The sequence below is a fragment of the Phyllobates terribilis genome, unplaced genomic scaffold (genome assembly GCF_046119375.1).
Source record: "Phyllobates terribilis strain yellow unplaced genomic scaffold, ASM4611937v1 Scaffold_12__6_contigs__length_324123572, whole genome shotgun sequence".
NCBI classification, from domain to species: domain Eukaryota; kingdom Metazoa; phylum Chordata; class Amphibia; order Anura; family Dendrobatidae; genus Phyllobates; species Phyllobates terribilis.
The window spans coordinates 69,149,137-69,166,461 of NW_027362772.1; the positions used below are offsets into that span (position 1 = coordinate 69,149,137).

The 17,325-nt window shown below is 45.0% G+C and overlaps 1 protein-coding gene across 1 annotated transcript in view; it reads right to left on the minus strand.

Annotated features, from left to right (window-relative positions):
- Positions 1 to 330: 330 nt before the first annotated feature.
- The window catches only part of LOC141173082 (cell adhesion molecule CEACAM1-like), a 108,447-nt gene continuing 91,452 nt past the window's right edge, over positions 331 to 17,325 (minus strand). Inside the window, exons 6-7 of the mRNA XM_073657725.1 lie at positions 8,239 to 8,267; positions 331 to 1,437 (exon numbers count right to left, since the gene is read on the minus strand). Coding sequence (XP_073513826.1) covers positions 1,390 to 1,437; positions 8,239 to 8,267 — 77 coding nt within the window. The 3' untranslated portion in view covers positions 331 to 1,389. The remainder of the gene's footprint in view (positions 1,438 to 8,238; positions 8,268 to 17,325) is intronic.

Sequence of the window (17,325 nt, forward strand, 5' to 3'; positions counted from 1 at the left end):
TCCCATTTCTTGGTATCCACCCGAAGCCGCTACTTTGTGCCTGTAAGTACTGGCTCTCTTCTGTCCCTGAGCTCTCGTTATCACTTTGCTTCTTGACTTTTTTATTTCCTTCCATGTAAAACACAAATTTCCATTATGGTTGACATTAACATTCCCATCAAAAACGAAATATCCTTTTCTGCCTCTTTGTACCTTACAACCATTTGGTTGGTTCATGGATTTTGAAAGGAATTTATAGGGTGATAACAGTTTTATTCATTTGAGTTTCTTGGAGTAAGGACACTGGACAGTTTTGTGTATTTTTGACTCAATTTTAAACAATTTTGCCAGGAAAAAAAATTAAATAAATACACAGATGTCATCTTGTTGCCAGCAGATGAGCTCACACAATTTGATCAAATTTTGTGCATGAAGTGCAAATGTTCAGTCTATGTAACAGAAATTCAGTTCAGTATTCATTATATCCAATGATCAATTAGACCTCAGCGGGCTCAGATGTTGTATAGGTTTGTTTGTCTGCTATTCCAATGCAGTCACAGCCATCTGCATCTGTCCATTTATTCCATTTTTTCAGAAGGTGATTGTTCATTTTGTTTTTTGCAAAGTGATTACATTCTGACACAGGACAAAGGTAGGTAATTTTGTGATTTTGCATTTCTGATTTTCTACTGAAATCTGGGAGGATAAGAGGGTAAGACGGGCAACGACTTACTGGACTTTAGATGAATTCCAGTGTTGACCCTTAAGTTGATGCAGTCAGGTAGTGTTCACATGTCCATCTGCTGGAGTGTCTACAACACTCTGTCCATAGAAATCTCTTGCAGTGGCCAATGACATTTCTTACCTAGTCCTCGTCATGTTGACTTAAAGCAACAGTGCAGAAAATTGAGCAAAATAGGACTATCCAGTCCATATCAGGAGGAATCTAACTGGGAACACCATGTTCTATTGTGCTAAATAATACCCGTATTTGCTATTGCCTTTATATTTTGCCTGCCCCATCCTCCGAGTGTAAATCTTAGCTGGGCTTGTGGTTTACTGTACTGGGGACATCATTACCCATAAATTCACCAGCTAAGGCTAGGTATTTTCATCCTGGTCTACCAGAAGACAACTAGATCCTTTTAGTAAGGATCAGACATGAGTGTGAATGTGACCAAAACATTCTTCATTTTCATAAATCCATCAAATGTAAAGAAATTCTGGATATTATTGCATTTAGTGCTCACATTTTAGAGCTGCTATAACTGCTGATGTAAAAATATCCCTGTATGAATGAATTGGAAAAGGACAAGGATTAGGGTGGAATTCAGTCTGTGTTCAGGTTTAGTTGGAGTCATCATTGACTTCCAATGCAAATATTCTTGTGTCAGAGTGAATAGTAATCTCTTAGGTTTTGAGCTCTGCGTATGTGTTCTCAGTTCTAAACTGTAAATCCTGCAAGAAAAAGATGAATATATTTCATTACCACAAAAACAACAAAAAAATATAAAACACAATATCAAGTATAAAATATAAAACAAAGATGCTTAAATTAAAAAAGTTCTACTCTTTATTGATCAAAGTTATGAGTCTTTATAATATCCTCCAACACCTTATTCTGCTTCCTTCTCTCCCTATACATCATGCTGAAAGAGTTGTTTTATCTGCCCAGTTTAGGTTCTTTAGAAGCTGCTTTCAGCTGCTGTTCTAGTAAGAATCTGTAATCTGTATTCAGACAATTTTTACAAGCGATCTCCCTATTTGAGCATGAAGAAGATGATTTTGGGTATGTTGATTATAAATAGAGACCTTATGGGTTGTACTGTAGAAATGACAGCACGGGTGGGAAGACCCTGTTATTACCGTTTTTTAACTGGTAACAAACCTAGAAGAAGTTCTAAAGCATCATAAAGTGTACAGTTCTGTGCTACATATTGTTTTTCTAACCGCCTGAGGATGTTGTTGCTGATATTCATCATAGTTATTGACTTGTTTCCAGATAATTTCTGGCAAATGTGGTCACACAGTGATTGAGCCTTCTTCTCTGGCTATTAGACGAAAGTCCTTGCGTCCACAAACCTAATCGAATATATAAAGCTGAATGTGTGTATGTATGTATCTATGTATGTATGTATGTATGTATGTCCGGGATTGGCATCTGCATCGTCGCAGCTACAGCCACAAAATTTTGCACAGTCAAACGTCTGGACCCCGAGAGCGTCATAGGCTATGTTGTGAGGCGAAATTTTAACCCCGCGCATTCTAATTCACCAAACAATTTTGCCCCTATCTACATAATGGGGAAAAAGTGAAAGGAAAAGTGTTGGAGGCAAATTGACAGCTGCCAGATGTGAACAAGGGAAAATTAAAGAATGAGAGCGATGGCGCCAAACAGTATATACCGTACAGTTGCTAAGGTGGGGCCCTGACATGGGATACTAATACTCACCTCACACGGGGATATGAGCACACACACAAAATGCGCCACACACTACCACGTGCTTGAACACATATACCACCCTCAGCACACACAAAACTCATCTCACAAAGATTTATCAGGCTGCCAATAGCAACCAATCACAGCTCAGCTTCTATTTTGCTACAGTTAATTAATCTGAGCTGTGATTGGTTAATATAGGCAACAAAGGACATTCTCAGTATAACAAAGCTTGTGTAAGGTAATAAGATGTCAGTTAGGGTGTGTTGGTGGAAAGGCTGATGTCAGTCACATTACTTCTATGTGAGAGGATATAGAAACTGCCAGTTACAGACTATTTTTACCATAATAATGCCTCATAAGAAAAGGAATTTCATGGCACGAATGTCAGCTGATGCAAAAAGAAAAGCTGCATTACGGGCCAATGAAAAATGTGAAGACTGAGAAACAAGGCTGACACACATGAGAACAGCAGCTGCTTCCTCAAGGGCCAATGAACTTTCTGAGGAAAGGGAAGCGAGGCTTGCAGACAAGAGAACAAGAGCAGCTTCCTCAAGGGCCAATGAACTTTCTAAGGAGAGGGAAGTGAGGCTTGCAGACATGAAAACAAGAGCTGCTTCCTCAAGAGCCAATGAACTTTCTGAGGAGAGGGAAGCGAGGCTGACACACATGAGAACAGCAGCTGCTTTCTCAAGAGCCAATTAACTTTCTGAGCAGAGGGAAGCGAGGCTTGCAGACAAAAGAACAAGAGCAGCTTCCTCAAGGGCCAGTGAACTTTCTGAGGAGAGGGAAGTGAGGCTTGCAGACATGAAAACAGGAGCTGCTTCCTCAAGAGCCAATGAACTTTCTGATGAGAGGGAAGTGAGGCTTGCAGACATGAAAACAGGAGCTGCTTCCTCAAGAGCCAATGAACTTTCTGAGGAGAGGGAAGCGAGGCTTGCAGACATGAAAACAAGAGCTGCTTCCTCAAGGGCCAATGAACTTTCTGAGGAGAGGGAAGCGAGGCTTGCAGACATGAAAACAAGAGCTGCTTCCTCAAGGGCCAGTGAACTTTCTGAGGAGAGGGTAGCGAGGCTTGCAGATAAGAGAAGAGCTGCTTCCTCAAGGGCCAATGAGTCATCTCAGCAGAGAGAAGGCCGACTTGCCACTAAGAGAATTGCTATTTCTTCCACCAGGGCACAGGAAATGGTTGGAGATTTGAAACATGCTGCCTTTTGTTACCAGTCAGACATAAAGTATCAGGATAATCCTAAAGTTCAGATAGGAAAAAGGGATGTGGTCTGCATGTACTGCAGTGCCCTGAAATGGAAAGATGAACCGCCAGGTTTATGCTGTGCAAATGGCAAGATAAAACTTCCACCTCTCCTGTCACCACTAGATCCCTTAAAGTCTCTGATGACAGGTACCAGTATAATATCAAAGCATTTCTTGGACAACATTAGGAAGTACAACTCCTGCTTCCAAATGACATCATTTGATGCAACAAAAGAAATGTTTACAACAGGATTTATGCTGACATTTAAAGTTCAAGGAAAGGTTTACCACTCAATTGGCTCACTGCTTCCATTACAAGGAGAAGAACCTCAATTTCTTAACCTCTTCTTTATGGGAAATGTAGAAGCAGAGGCTCAGCGGAGATGCTCTTTAATTCCTAACACTCGCCTTGATATTGTCACTAGTTTGCAGCAGTTCCTTCACTCCAACAATCTATATGTTCAACTTTTCAAGGCTGCACTTGAATGCATGCCAAATGACGATTACAAGGTTGTCATTCGAGCTGACAAAACACCACAAGGTGAACATCAGCGACGTTTCAATGCTCCCACATTTGATGAGGTAGCCATCTTGAGTGTAGGTAATGATTTTCAAAGCCGTGACATTGTGCTTCAGAAAAGGAACAATAGTTTGCAACGAGTAGCAGAAACTTACAGGTCCTTTGATGCTCTGCAATATCCAATCATCTTTTGGCAGGGACAGGATGGCTATCACTTTGGAATACCTTAGACAGATCCTACAATAGGCAACCCTTCAGGAAAAAAAGTGTCTGCCAAGGACTTCTATGCCTATAGGATCATGACAAGATTTGCAGAGGAAAATCACATCTTGAAATGCAAACACCTCTCCACCAATTTATTGTTGAGATGTATGCAAAGACTGAGAGTGAATGTCTTTTATATATATATAAATCACAGAAGCTCAGGGCAGAGGAATATATTCACCTTAGAGATGCTGTTGCAAATGATGCTGTTCCAAAAGAGTTGGGGAAAATGGTTATTCTTCCATCAACTGTCACTGGAAGCCCACGACACATGCATGAATACACACAGGATGCAATGACTTATGTGAGAAAGTATGGCCGACGAGATCTTTTCATCACCTTTACTCGCAATCCTGCCTGGGACGAAATTGGAGGGCACCTGTTGACCGGCCAAAAAACAGTGAATCACCATGACCTTATTGCTCGGATTTTCAAACAGAAACTTTCAAAAATGACTAATCTCATCACAAAATCACATATTTATGGTGAGACGCAGTGCTGGATATATTCAGTTGAATGGCAAAAAAAAGGCCTTCCTCACGCCCACATCTTGATTTGGCTGAAGCAAAAAATACAGCCTACCGAAATTGACAATATCATCAGTGCCGAATTGCCAGACCCTCAGATTGACCCACTGCTGTTTGACACCATCACAAAAAACATGATCCATGGTCCATGTGGGAGTCTGAACAAAAATTCTCCCTGTATGATTGATGGCAGGTGTTCAAAGCATACACAATCTCTGGTCCAAGAAACCCAAACAGGACAAGATGGATATCCAGTCTACCGAAGAAGAAAGCCAGGGGATGGTGGCTTCATAGCAAAGCTCAAAATGCGTGTTGGATCATAACTCCAAGAGATAGAAATTGACAACAGGTGGGTAGTGCCTTACAACCCTTTGCTCTCAAAAATCTTCCAGGCCCACATAAATGTCGAATCTTGCCACTCTGTGAAATCAATCAAGTATATCTGCAAATATGTCCACAAAGGAAGTGATCAAGCAGTTTTTGAACTCCAGAAAAATGGACCTATTATTGATGAAGTGGAGGCATTCCAGATGGGCAGGCACATAAGCAGCAATGAAGCTGTTTGGAGAATACTAGGATTCTCCATTCATGAGCGCTACCCACCAGTTGTGCATCTGAGTGTGCACTTGGAAAATGGACAGAGAATTTACTTTAACCCAGCAAACTTGCAGCAGCAGCTCCTAACAGCACCTAAGACCATCCTCTTGGCATTTTTTGAGCTGTGTCAACAAGACCCTTTTGCAAAAACAATTCTCTACTGTGATTTACCAAAGTACTACACTTGGAATGCCTCCAGAAAAACACTGGAATGGAGGAAACGGGGCTTGATATTGAAGGCTATCCAGGGGTGAAAGCAACTGATACTCTTGGTCATGTCTACACTGTTCATCCATCAAATGCAGAGTGCTTCTACCTACATCATTTTCTGACCTGAAGATCGTCGGAGGCCTTGTGTGTGAAACATTCAGGGAAGCTTGCCAAAGAAAAGGACTTTTGGAAAATGATGGACACTGGGACATAACCCTCAGTGAAGCAGCAGCCACACAAACCCCAAAGCGACTAAGATACCTCTTTGCTATCATTCTAACAACCTGTAGCATTTCAAATCCTCTTGAGATGTGGACAAAGTACAAAACTGATCTCAGTGAGGACATCCTCATGCAGATTAGAAGGGAAAATCCTCAGCAACTCATCAACTTCACTGAGGAAATGTTCAATGAAACTTTAATGCTCCTTGAAGATCAGTGCATAGCAATGTCAGGAAAAGCCTTACAGTTGCTTGGTTTGCCTGCTCCAATAAGAAATCCTGAAGGCATCCAATTGTGTAGGGAGATTTTCCTAGAAACAAACTACAATATTGATGAACTGACAGCATTTGTGTCTCAGAATGAGCCAATATTGGTACCAGATCAAAGGGACGCCTATAACTACATTTTAAGTTTCAGTGAAACCAACAAAGGTGGGATTGTTTTCCTTGATGCTCCAGGTGGAACAGGAAAGACATTTGTAATCAACGTGCTCCTGGCAAAATTTCGACAACAAAAAAAGATTGCACTTGCAGTGGCATCTTCTGGAATTGCAGCTACGCTTTTAAAAGGAGGCAGGACAGCACATTCGACATTCAAACTACCACTTAACCTGTCTCATAGTGACAGCCCCGTGTGTAATATTACCAAGGGATCAGGACTGGCCAAATTGCTTCAAAAATGCAGTGCCATCATTTGGGATGAATGCACCATGTCACACAAAAGGGCTCTTGAAGCAGTGGACAGACTGCTGCAAGACCTGCGTAGCAACAAATATATCATGGGAGGAGTAGTTGTTGTTTTGGCAGGTGACTTCCGCCAAACACTACCTGTTATTCCAAGATCAACCTCTGCAGACGAACTGAATGCCTGTCTCAAAGCATCGTACCTTTGGAGAAAAGTAAAGAAAATGTCACTGAGCACAAACATGAGGGTCTACATGACAGGCGATGTTTCTGCTGGACTGTTTTCGAGCCAGCTGTTGAGCAACCAGTTAATTCAACCACTGGACAGATCACCTTCCCAAGCAATTTTTGTTGCATTGTGACTTCCATTGAGGAGTTGAAAGCAAAGGTTTTTCCAAACATTCAACTCCACTTCAAAAATTCTGGCTGGCTGTGTGAAAGGGCTATTCTAGCTCCCAAAAATGACAGTGTCAACAAGATCAATCTTCAAATTCTAAATCTCCTTCCAGGTGTGTGCACAACCTACAAGTCAGTGGATACAGTAATAGACCCTGCTCAAGCATTATTTTATCCAACTGAGTTCCTCAATTCCTTGGAGCCACAAGGACTTCCTCCTCACAACATCTTTCTAAAACCTGGAGCACCTATTCTGCTATTGAGAAATTTGGATCCACCAAAGCTGTGTAATGGAACAAGACTCTTGATTAAGAACCTGTTTCCACATGTAATTGAGGCAACCATTTTGGCAGGATCTGCCACAGGAGAAGATGTTTTCATTCCAACAATTCCTCTCATTCCATCTGATTTGCCTTTTGATTTTAAACGCCTCCAGTTTCCTGTTCGACTGGCATTTGCTATGTCCATCAACAAGGCTCATGGACAGTCCTTGAAAGTAGTTGGAATCGATTTACAATCTCCATGCTTTTCTCATGGTCAACTTTATGTGGCCTGTTCAAGAGTTGGAACAGCCAAAAATCTGTTCGTGTTTGCACCTGAAGGAAGAACTAAGAATGTTGTTTATCAAAAGGCTCTCGAATAAGGAGTAGAAGATTACTTCACATTACTTGGCCAATTTAGTTAAATCTGTGTGGAATATCTCTGGTGTTGAAATATATGTTGTGAAATGCTTCTATTAGCTTAGTTTTTGCCTTTTAATAATTACATTTCTATCTATTTGTTTTGTGGTTTTTGCGTGGAGAATAAATTTTTGTTAACACATTCTATTTTGCTAACAGCAGTTATTAACCCGGGCGAAGCTGGGTAGTAGCTAGTAGAACAAATAATCTGGGCCTGTCTAGAGTGGATGATCATTAGTAACAGCGCACCATGTGGTTGAGTACTGTACTGCAGTACAGATTCTTAGGGATTTTCCACCATCAGTTTGACACGACGACAATTTCATAACGTTATGTCTTTTCTGGTCTGACCACCATACTTCTACGACATAGCCTCTGATTACAATGCTTTAAAAACACTGAGATTTAGAAAAAAAAGATTTAAGTCTTGACGCAACAAAACTGGAGAACAAAGATTGTCTACTCACCATATATGAAGATTCTTCATTTGGTTGAGCTACCTGTAAAAATTAAGTGGACATAGATGTGAGAGGAGAAACCACAATTCATCTTCACCCTTCCCACAAGATATTAGTATGTGTATTCCTTGTAGAAATGTTTGTGTGTCTTGTTCCATGATGTTGGATTGTAAATTGGCTTAACAATCCAGAGAATTCTTGTAAGAGCTGGGGAACCATTATTTTATTCAGCAGTGTTGAGTTCTCTTGTTTAACTTTATAATGCCAGGAATGAGGCTACTGGAAGCCATTTTACCAGAGGGTGGAGGTGCCGGTGACTTGATGGTGAATATTTTGGCACTGACTGTGATACAGTGCTTATGTGTGGTGCTCGAGCTGTATTCATAAGAGTGTAAGTTTGGCACCCATTGAATGATTGTGTAAGGAGTGAGATGAATGCAAAGACTTGCTGTGAGAGAAGGAATGTCTGAGCCCACACCAAGGAGTAAATCAAGGGGCTGAAGGAGGTGATCGAAACTGAATCATGTAGTTCCCATTGCTGATGGTGCATGTTAATGTCAGGACTAGTGTTGAGCGAGCACTAAAATGCTCGGGTGCTCAAAGTTCGGGCCGAGCTAACAGTGATACTCGGGTGCTCGACCCGAGCAACGAGTCCAATGTTAGTCTATGGGAGACCCGAGCATTTTTGCGGTGGCACCCCCGGCAGTCTGTAGAAAGCCTAAAAAGTGCCCAAAACGATAGTGACAGTGCTCAAAAGACATGGGGACAGCATGGGCATCGCCCCAGGAAGCATTTCTAACCCCCAGGTCACTGCTGTTAACAACGTGGTCAGAGATATTAAGCCACTTTAATGGGCTCACAATAAAACATTCAAAAACGAAACTGAAACGGTTTTCCTGTGAAGTATGTTAAGGAACTTCCTTTCCAGGGTAAAGACTTGTGTATAAGGTAAAATAAATAAACAAAAACAAAAATACGCCTCCACACCTTGGGCTATGTTCACAAGTAGCATTTTTTAAGTGTTTTTGCACTTTTGTATTGCTTTCAACCGTGACAAATGCATTCACCGGGAAATGTCATTTTAACATTTTACAATCTTATTTGGCCATGTGCTGTGTGACACATGCATACAGTGCTGAAAAGACATGGGAACAAAATGGGGAAGACCCCTGGAAGCATCTCTGACACCCAGGTCACTGCATAAAAGTGTGCCCATAAGAAGTGATCCTTTCCGCATCCGAAGATGCTGACTTGCAACTATCCCCGTGCAAGTCCTTGTCCCAGGGCAGTGTTCAATTGTACCTCCCCCATTCCTTGCAATGCAAGTGCAAGTATGCAGCCTGCCACCCACCCACCCCCAGGCTGCAATACCATACTGCTAGCTTGCTTGCACTTGAAATGGGGCTTTTAGTTTGGAGGAGGCCGAAGCTGGCCACTACCTCATGGCTGCTTCGGCAGCGAGGTGTCCATACTCAGTCCCGAGCCGCCCGGCGGCCGGGTGTCCACACTCGGTCTCCAGCTGCCAGGGGGCGGCCGGGTGTCCATACTCGGTCCCCAGCCGCCCTGCAGCTGGGTGTCCACACACGGTCCCCAGCCGCCTGGGGGCAGCCAGGTGTCCATAAACGATCTCCAGCCACCCCTATTTCTCCTTGAAACTATCCCCAAACTTTTCTTAGCCTGGCCTGTTTAGGGCAGCATTGGACGAGCCCACCAGAGAACCAGACTCCTCCGGTGGGCCCTGGCTTCTCCATCAGGGGAGTTGAGAGTGCTAAGGTGAGGAGCATGATGATGATGATAGAAGTTAGCATCTGCTTTGTTTTCTTGGAATGCAAGCGTAAGTGTGCAACCCAACACCCACCCACCCCCAGGCTGCAATACCATACTGCTAGCTTGCACTTCAAATTGGGCCTTTTAGTTTGGAGGAGGCCGAAGCTGGCCACTACCTCATGGCTGTTTCGGCAGCGAGGTATCCATACTCAGTCCCCAGCAGCCCGGCGGCCGGGTGTCCACGCTCGGTCCCCAGCCGCCTGGGGGCGGCCGGGTGTCCTTAAATAGTCCCCAGACGCACCTATTTCTCCTTCAAACTTCCCCCACACTTTTCTTAGCCTGGCCTGCTTTAGGGCAGCATTGGACGAGCCCACCAGAGAACCAGACTCCTCCGGTGGGCCCTGGCTTCTCCTTCAGGGGAGTTGAGAGTGCCAAGATGAGGAGCATGATGATGATGATAGAAGTTAGCGTCTGCTTTGTTTACTTGGAATGCAAGCGCATGTATGTAGTAGTGGCTAGGCCTGAGGTGGTCAGCGTTTTGGCGCATATTCTACCTCCTCCGAGGATTGCTGGATGTTTTCCTGCTACTATCCCAGTTCTATGACTTCCATTAAAACAAAGCTTCAGGTGATGAATGATGGATGAGGTAGTGGCAAAGGAGAAAGAGCAGGAGGAACAGGGACCATTCACATCAATATCAGGCCAGTCAACCACACATGTCTTATAGGATATGTTTCTGTACCAAAAGGAGCGGTTCGGCTACACAGTTAAAGGGCATGCAGTGAGTGCAATGCCTAACAAAAATTTCGAGGCACTCCAAAGCCCCGTGGAAGTGACATGGAGGTCAGAGGGCCTTAACTAAACCGTTATTTCCATTTATAGCAACTGGGTCTCCTGTGCACTGTTGGCCTAAGCAGTGATTGGAAGGCTTTCCAAAAATTATGAGGAACTGCAAGGCCCCTTGAAACAGACGTGGATTACAGCATACTAAAAACCTTCTACCCATTATTGGGGAATGGGTCTCCCTTAGTGTTCGCATATGCATTGAAAAGCAAAGGCTGACTAAAATTAGGAGGAAATGCAATGCCCGTTGGAAGAATGGTGGAGGTTGCAGTGGAATAAAAAGACAATATCAATGCCCCTTGGAAAAGTGGTGGAGGTCGCAGTAGCTTAACAAGACGGCTTTAATGCCCCTTGGAAGAGACGTGGAGGTTGCAGTAGCTTAGCAAGATGGTTTTAATGCCCCTTGGAAGTGTGGTGGAGGTCGCAGTGGAATAAAAAGACAATATCAATGCCCCTGGGAAAAGTGGTGGAGATCGCAGTAGCTTAAAAAGACGATTTTAATGCCCCTTGGAAGAGATGTGGAGGTTGCAGTAGCTTAACAAGACGGTTTTAATGCCCCTTGGAAAAAAAGTGGAGGTCGCAGTAGCTTAACAAGCCAGTTTTAATGCCCCTTGGAAGAGACGTGGAGGTTGCAGTAGCTTAGCAAGACGGTTTTAATGCCCCTTGGAAGAGACTTGGAGGTCGCAGTAGCTTAGCAAGACAGTTTTAATGCCCCTTGGATTAGACGTGGAGGTTGTAGTATCTTAACAAGACTGTTTTAATGCCCCTTGGAAGAAAGGTGGAGGTTGCAGTGGAATAAAAATACAATATCAATGGCCCTGGGAAAAGTGGTGGAGGTCACAGTAGCTTAACAAGATGGTTTAAATGCCCCTTGGAAGAGACGGGGAGGTTGCAGTAGCTTAACAAGACGGTTTAAATGCCCCTTGGAAGAGCCATGCAGTACAGTATCTTAAAAACATTATTCCCATTTTTGGGGAGTGGGTCTCCCATAGTCTTTGCCTATCCCTTCCAAGCAAAAGCTGCCAAAAATTAGGATGGAGGAACTTGCAATGCTGGCAATGCGGACCAAGGTCACCCTGGTGGTATAGTGGTGGTGGAGGCTGAGGATAAGGAGAAGAGCAAAATACAGCCGAAATGAGGAAGCGTATACCCATGTGTGGGTGTGAAGCGATGCATGGGAATACACCTCCCGAAATAACACAGTGGACTTGACAATGTTACTCTGCTGTCATTTGGTGGTGATGAGAAGTCTGGCCCAATCCAGCCCTTGCTCATTTTGATAAGGGTCCGCTTGTCAGCATTGTCAGTTGACAGGCGAGTGCGCTTATCTGTTATAATTCCCCCAGCGGCACTAAAAACACACTCCGATAACAATCTAGCGGCAGTGCAGGCCAGGACCTCCAAGGCGTACAGAGCAAGTTCATTCCAAGTGTCCAGCTTGGATACCCAATATTTAAAAGTCACAGAGGAATCACGGAGGACGCTGGTATGGTCGGCAAGGTACTCCCTCACCAACTTTTGAAACTTTCCATTCCTTGTGAGAGTACCCCGCGCCTCGGGGCCTGTAAGCTGGGCGGGTCTCCGAAAACTGTCCCAGAACGTTGACAGTGTTCCCCTGCCTCTGCTGGATTGGAGTTGCGTCTCTCTCACATGTACGCCTTGGTTGGGCAACGAACTGTGACCTCTGCCGCTAGCGTGTTCAGATGGGAATTTTTTTAACAGATCTGCAGCAAGGGCCTTCTGGTATTGCCCCATTTTTTTAGACCTCTCCACCTCAGGAATAAAAGAGTGAAAGTTTTCCTTGTAGCGGGGGTCTAAAAGTGTCACCGACCAGTAATGACTGTCACCCAACATTTTGACAACGCGAGGGTCACGGTTAAGGCAGCGTAACATAAAGTCAGCCATGCGTGCCAGACTGGTAAAGGGCAAGACTTCCGTGTCCTCACCAAGATGACGACTGACCATGCTCCCCTCCTCCTCCTCCTCCTCCCCCCTGTCCTCAGGCCACCCATGCTGAACCGACGGTATGACAGTTGTACAGGTACTACCGTCTACAGCGCATGATACCAGCTCCTGTTCTTCCTCCTCCTCCTCCTCCTCTCCCTCATTGTCCCCCAATGCACATTGGGATGAGATGAGGCTGGGCTGTGTGTAATCGCCCGCTACGGCTTCTTGATCCATCTCATCATACTCTGGCTGCAATGCCTCCTCTTTAATTCTCTGCAGAGAGCGTTGCAAAAGACAGACAAGTGGGATGCTGACGCTATTGATGGCGCCATCGCCACTCACCATCTTGGTGGACTCCTCAAAGTTTGTCAGGATGGTACATATGTCAGACATCCAGGTCCACTCCTGAGGTCTTATGTGTGGAGTCTGACCTGAATATCGATGGACTTGTTGCAGCTGGTACTCCACAACTGCTCTCTTCTGCTCACAAATCCTTTGCAACATGTGGAGGGTAGAGTTCCAATGTGTGGGGACATCACACACCAGTCGGTGTGCCGGAAGCTGCCAACGCTGCTGCAACACAGCAAGGGCGGCGGAAGCTGTAGCCGACTTACGAAAATGAGCTGACAGGCGGTGTACTTTGACGAGCAGATCTAGCAACTCGGGGTACGATTTAAGAAACCGCTGAACCACGTACCATGGTTCGTGTGTGATCTCGCCTCGCCTCAGAGCCGCCACCAGGTTACGGCCATTGTCACACACGACCATGCCTGGATGTAGGTTCAGCGGTGTCAGCCACATATCTGCCTGCTCTTTCACAGCTGTCCACAACTCTTCAGCATTGTGTGGTTTGTCACCTAAGCATATTAGCTTCAGCACAGCCTGTTTTTGCTTGTCTGAGGCAGTGCTTCCAGCTTGTAACTGATGTGGTGATATCTGAGATGGAGGCTGAACATGAGGAGGAGGAGGAGGATGATGCGCAGGAGCTGTACACTGTGGGGGCAACTCTGACTGACATAGGGCCCGCAATCCTCGGTGTGGGGAGGATGAGTTCTGTCCCAAGGTCCGACTGGGTCCCTGCTTCCACTATGTTTACCCAGTGTGCCGTCAGGGAGATGTACCATCCCTAGCCACAAGCACTTGTCCACGTGTCCGTTGTCAGGTGGACTCTCCCAGTAACTGCGTTGTTGAGGGCATGGCAGATGTTTTGGGACACGTGCCTGTGTAGTGCGGGGATGGCACCCCGGGCAAAATAGTGTCGGCTGGGGACCGAGTACTGAGGGACGGCCACCGCCATAAGATTGCGGAAGGATTCCATCTCCACCAGCCTAAAAGGCAGCATTTCCAATGCAAGCAGTCGTGAAATGTGCGAATTTAGGACTGTGGCCTGTGGGGTGATAGCTGCAAATTTCCGCTTTCGTTCAAAGGTCTGGGATATGGACAATTGAAAGCTGCGGTGGGACATGGACGTGGACGTTGATGCTGTTCGTTGAGAAGCTGCCATAACAAGTGGAGAATGAGAGGGGGGGCATCTTTGCATGCAGTATGGACAGGGGATTGCCTTGCACACACAACAGGGGGTTCTATTGCACGCACAACAGCGGAAGAAGCAGTGGTGACACCCGCTGACACTGGTCGTGGACCCTGGGGTTCGCCCCACAAAGTCGGGTGCTTTGCTGCCATGTGCCTGATCATGCTGGTGGTGGTCAGGCTGGTAGTTTTGTCACCCCTGATGATGCTGGCATAGCAGGTGGTACAAATGGCCTTTTTGGGGTTATCAGCAAAGTCTTTAAAAAAAATTCCAGACTCTGGAAGACCTACAGGTTGTACTGGCAACGTCCCTCGTGTTGTTGTTACGGGGAACTGTTGCCCGCCTTCTGTGTGCGGCCACCACACTGCTTCTTCCTGCCTGTTGGGGTACTCTGCCTCCCTCACCCTGTGTGCAGCTGGCCTCGCTCTGCATATCCTCCTGCCACGTTGGGTCAGTTACTAGATCATCCACCACCTCCTCCTCTTCCACTTGCGCACCACAATCCTCCTCCTCTCTTCCTGGCAATTGTGTCTCATCATCGTCCACCTCTTGTGACAAATTGCCAGCGTCGACTTCCTGTGGCCGTGGCTGTTCAAATATTTGGGCATCGCTACATGGGATCTCCTCTTCCACCACTTCAAGCGGAGCAGGCGAGGGGCACAAATATGTAAATGGACCAGTGAACAGCTCTTCAGAGTGTCCCAGTGTGGGATCAGTTGCTGTCTGACGACACTCGGCATGGTGGGAGGAAGGAGCATTAGGGTGAGGCGGAGTATGCGGTCGAGACTCACGGCTACTTTAACTTGACCGTGTGGAAGACAGACCGGAGGTGGTGGTGCCCAGGTAACTGGAAGTATTATCTGCTATTCAATAAAATAACCTGTTCACACTGATCAGTTCGCAACACTGGTGTTGTAGTGTGCTTCCCTAGTAATTCGGTCAAGAAGTGGGAGTGAGAAGATGTGGATGTTGTTTGTGGCACATTTTCACCTTGGCCACGGCCCCGTCCTCTACACGCACCATCACCAGAACATCCAGTTTAACGTCCCTTGCCTGGCACCTTGCCCATTGTAAATTAAGTAAAATAGCTTACACTCGCACTATCAATGGAAAAAGGGTAATAAAAAGGAGATTAGAACTGTGGAAGAGGAAAACCACAGTTCTATTTGTCTGGCCTACACCAGAATCTTTTAAACAGATATATTTGTGACTGAACAGACAGGGAGACACTATTACTGTTTTTTTTTACGTAAAACAGGCCAAAAGCTGGATAATACAGATATTTGAACCGTGGAACTGCAAAACCACAGTTCTAATTTACTGGCACATACCAGACTTTTTAAAATAGATATATTTGTTTCTTAACACTCACAGACACACTCAAACTGTTTTTTTTATGTAAAAAAAGACCCAAGAGTGGATAATACAGAGATTTGACCCGTGGAACTGCAAAACCACAGTTATAGTTATGTGGCGTACACCAGAATCTTTAAAACAGATATATTTGTGTCTGAGTAGTCAGGGAGACACTATTACTGTTTTTTTTTATGGCAAAAAATGCCAAAAGCAGGATAATACAGAGATTTGACCCATGGAACTGCAAAACCACAGTTCTATTTTCATGGCCTACACTAGACTCTTTTAAATAGATATATTGGTGTCTGACCAGTCAGGGAGACACTATTACAGTTTTTTTATTACGGCAAAAAATGCCAAAAACAGGATAATACAGAGATTTGACCCGTGGAACTGCAAAACCACAGTTCTATTTTTCTGGCCTACACCAGACTCTTTTAAACAGATATATTGGTTTCTGACCAGTCAGGGAGACACTATTACTGTTTTTTTTTACAGCAAAAAATGCCAAAAGCAGGATAATGCAGAGATTTGACCCGTGGAACTGCAAAACCACAGTTATAGTTATGTGGCATACATCAGAATCTTTTAAACAGATATATTGGTGTCTGACCAGTCAGGGAGACACTATTACAGTTTTTTTTTACGGCAAAAAATGCCCAAAACAGGATAATACAGAGATTTGACCCGTGGAACTGCAAAACCACAGTTCTATTTTTTTGGCCTACACCAGACTCTTTTAAACAGATATATTGGTGTCTGAACAGTCACAGACACACTCAATTTTTTGGGGGGCGGGAGGGGAAATACCAAAAGGTTACTAAGACGCGTATTTGGACAGTCTGACTGAGGAAAAAAAAAATACAGGATTTAGATGAATAAAATAATAACTTTTCCTGGCCCCTGAGACTGGGGTGATAAGTCTAGCAATTTGACCAACAGGAGCACACAGGACTGTAATGCAGCGTTTGCTGGTATAACCACTGCGTCTCCTATACAGCCGGCCTGCCTGCCTGATATCTGTCATGGATATTAGTCCTGAGGAGGACTGTTTGTTTGATTTTGCAGGCTTTAGAGACCCTACACTACCTATTTCGCACTATATATCTCTCCCTAACACAGCAGCACTGACCCTACACTGGCTGATCCAGAGCGACTGTGTCCAAGAAGGCGGCGCCCGGTTTTAAATACTCGAGGTGGCGCTGTGCGGCCAGCCAATCACTGTAATGCCCACAAACAACATGGCTGCGGCATTACACTGACTGGCTGGCAATCCCTGCATGTTCATTGGCTGTGTAAAGAGCGTCAAACGTGCAGGCCGGAGACCCGAGCTCCTGCCCGAGTAACCCGGAAATGCACGGTGCACGCCGAACATCCCGAGTAGCGTGATGCTCGGGCGAGTAACGAGCAGCGTCGAGCATGCTCGCTCAACACTAGTCAGGACCAATGGAAAGAGTGAAAAGTGAGACCTCACTGGAGTTATTAATGAGTCAGACTGTATATGTATGGGAACGGGTGACTTGGTATGGGAACAGGTGACTTGGTATTATGGATTGGGGTATCGCATTAATGAGTTTAATTCAGTTTGATGACTGATTTTCCAAAATGGTGGTCAAAGTCAAAAGTGTGACTTCTGGGATTGGAGGAACAAG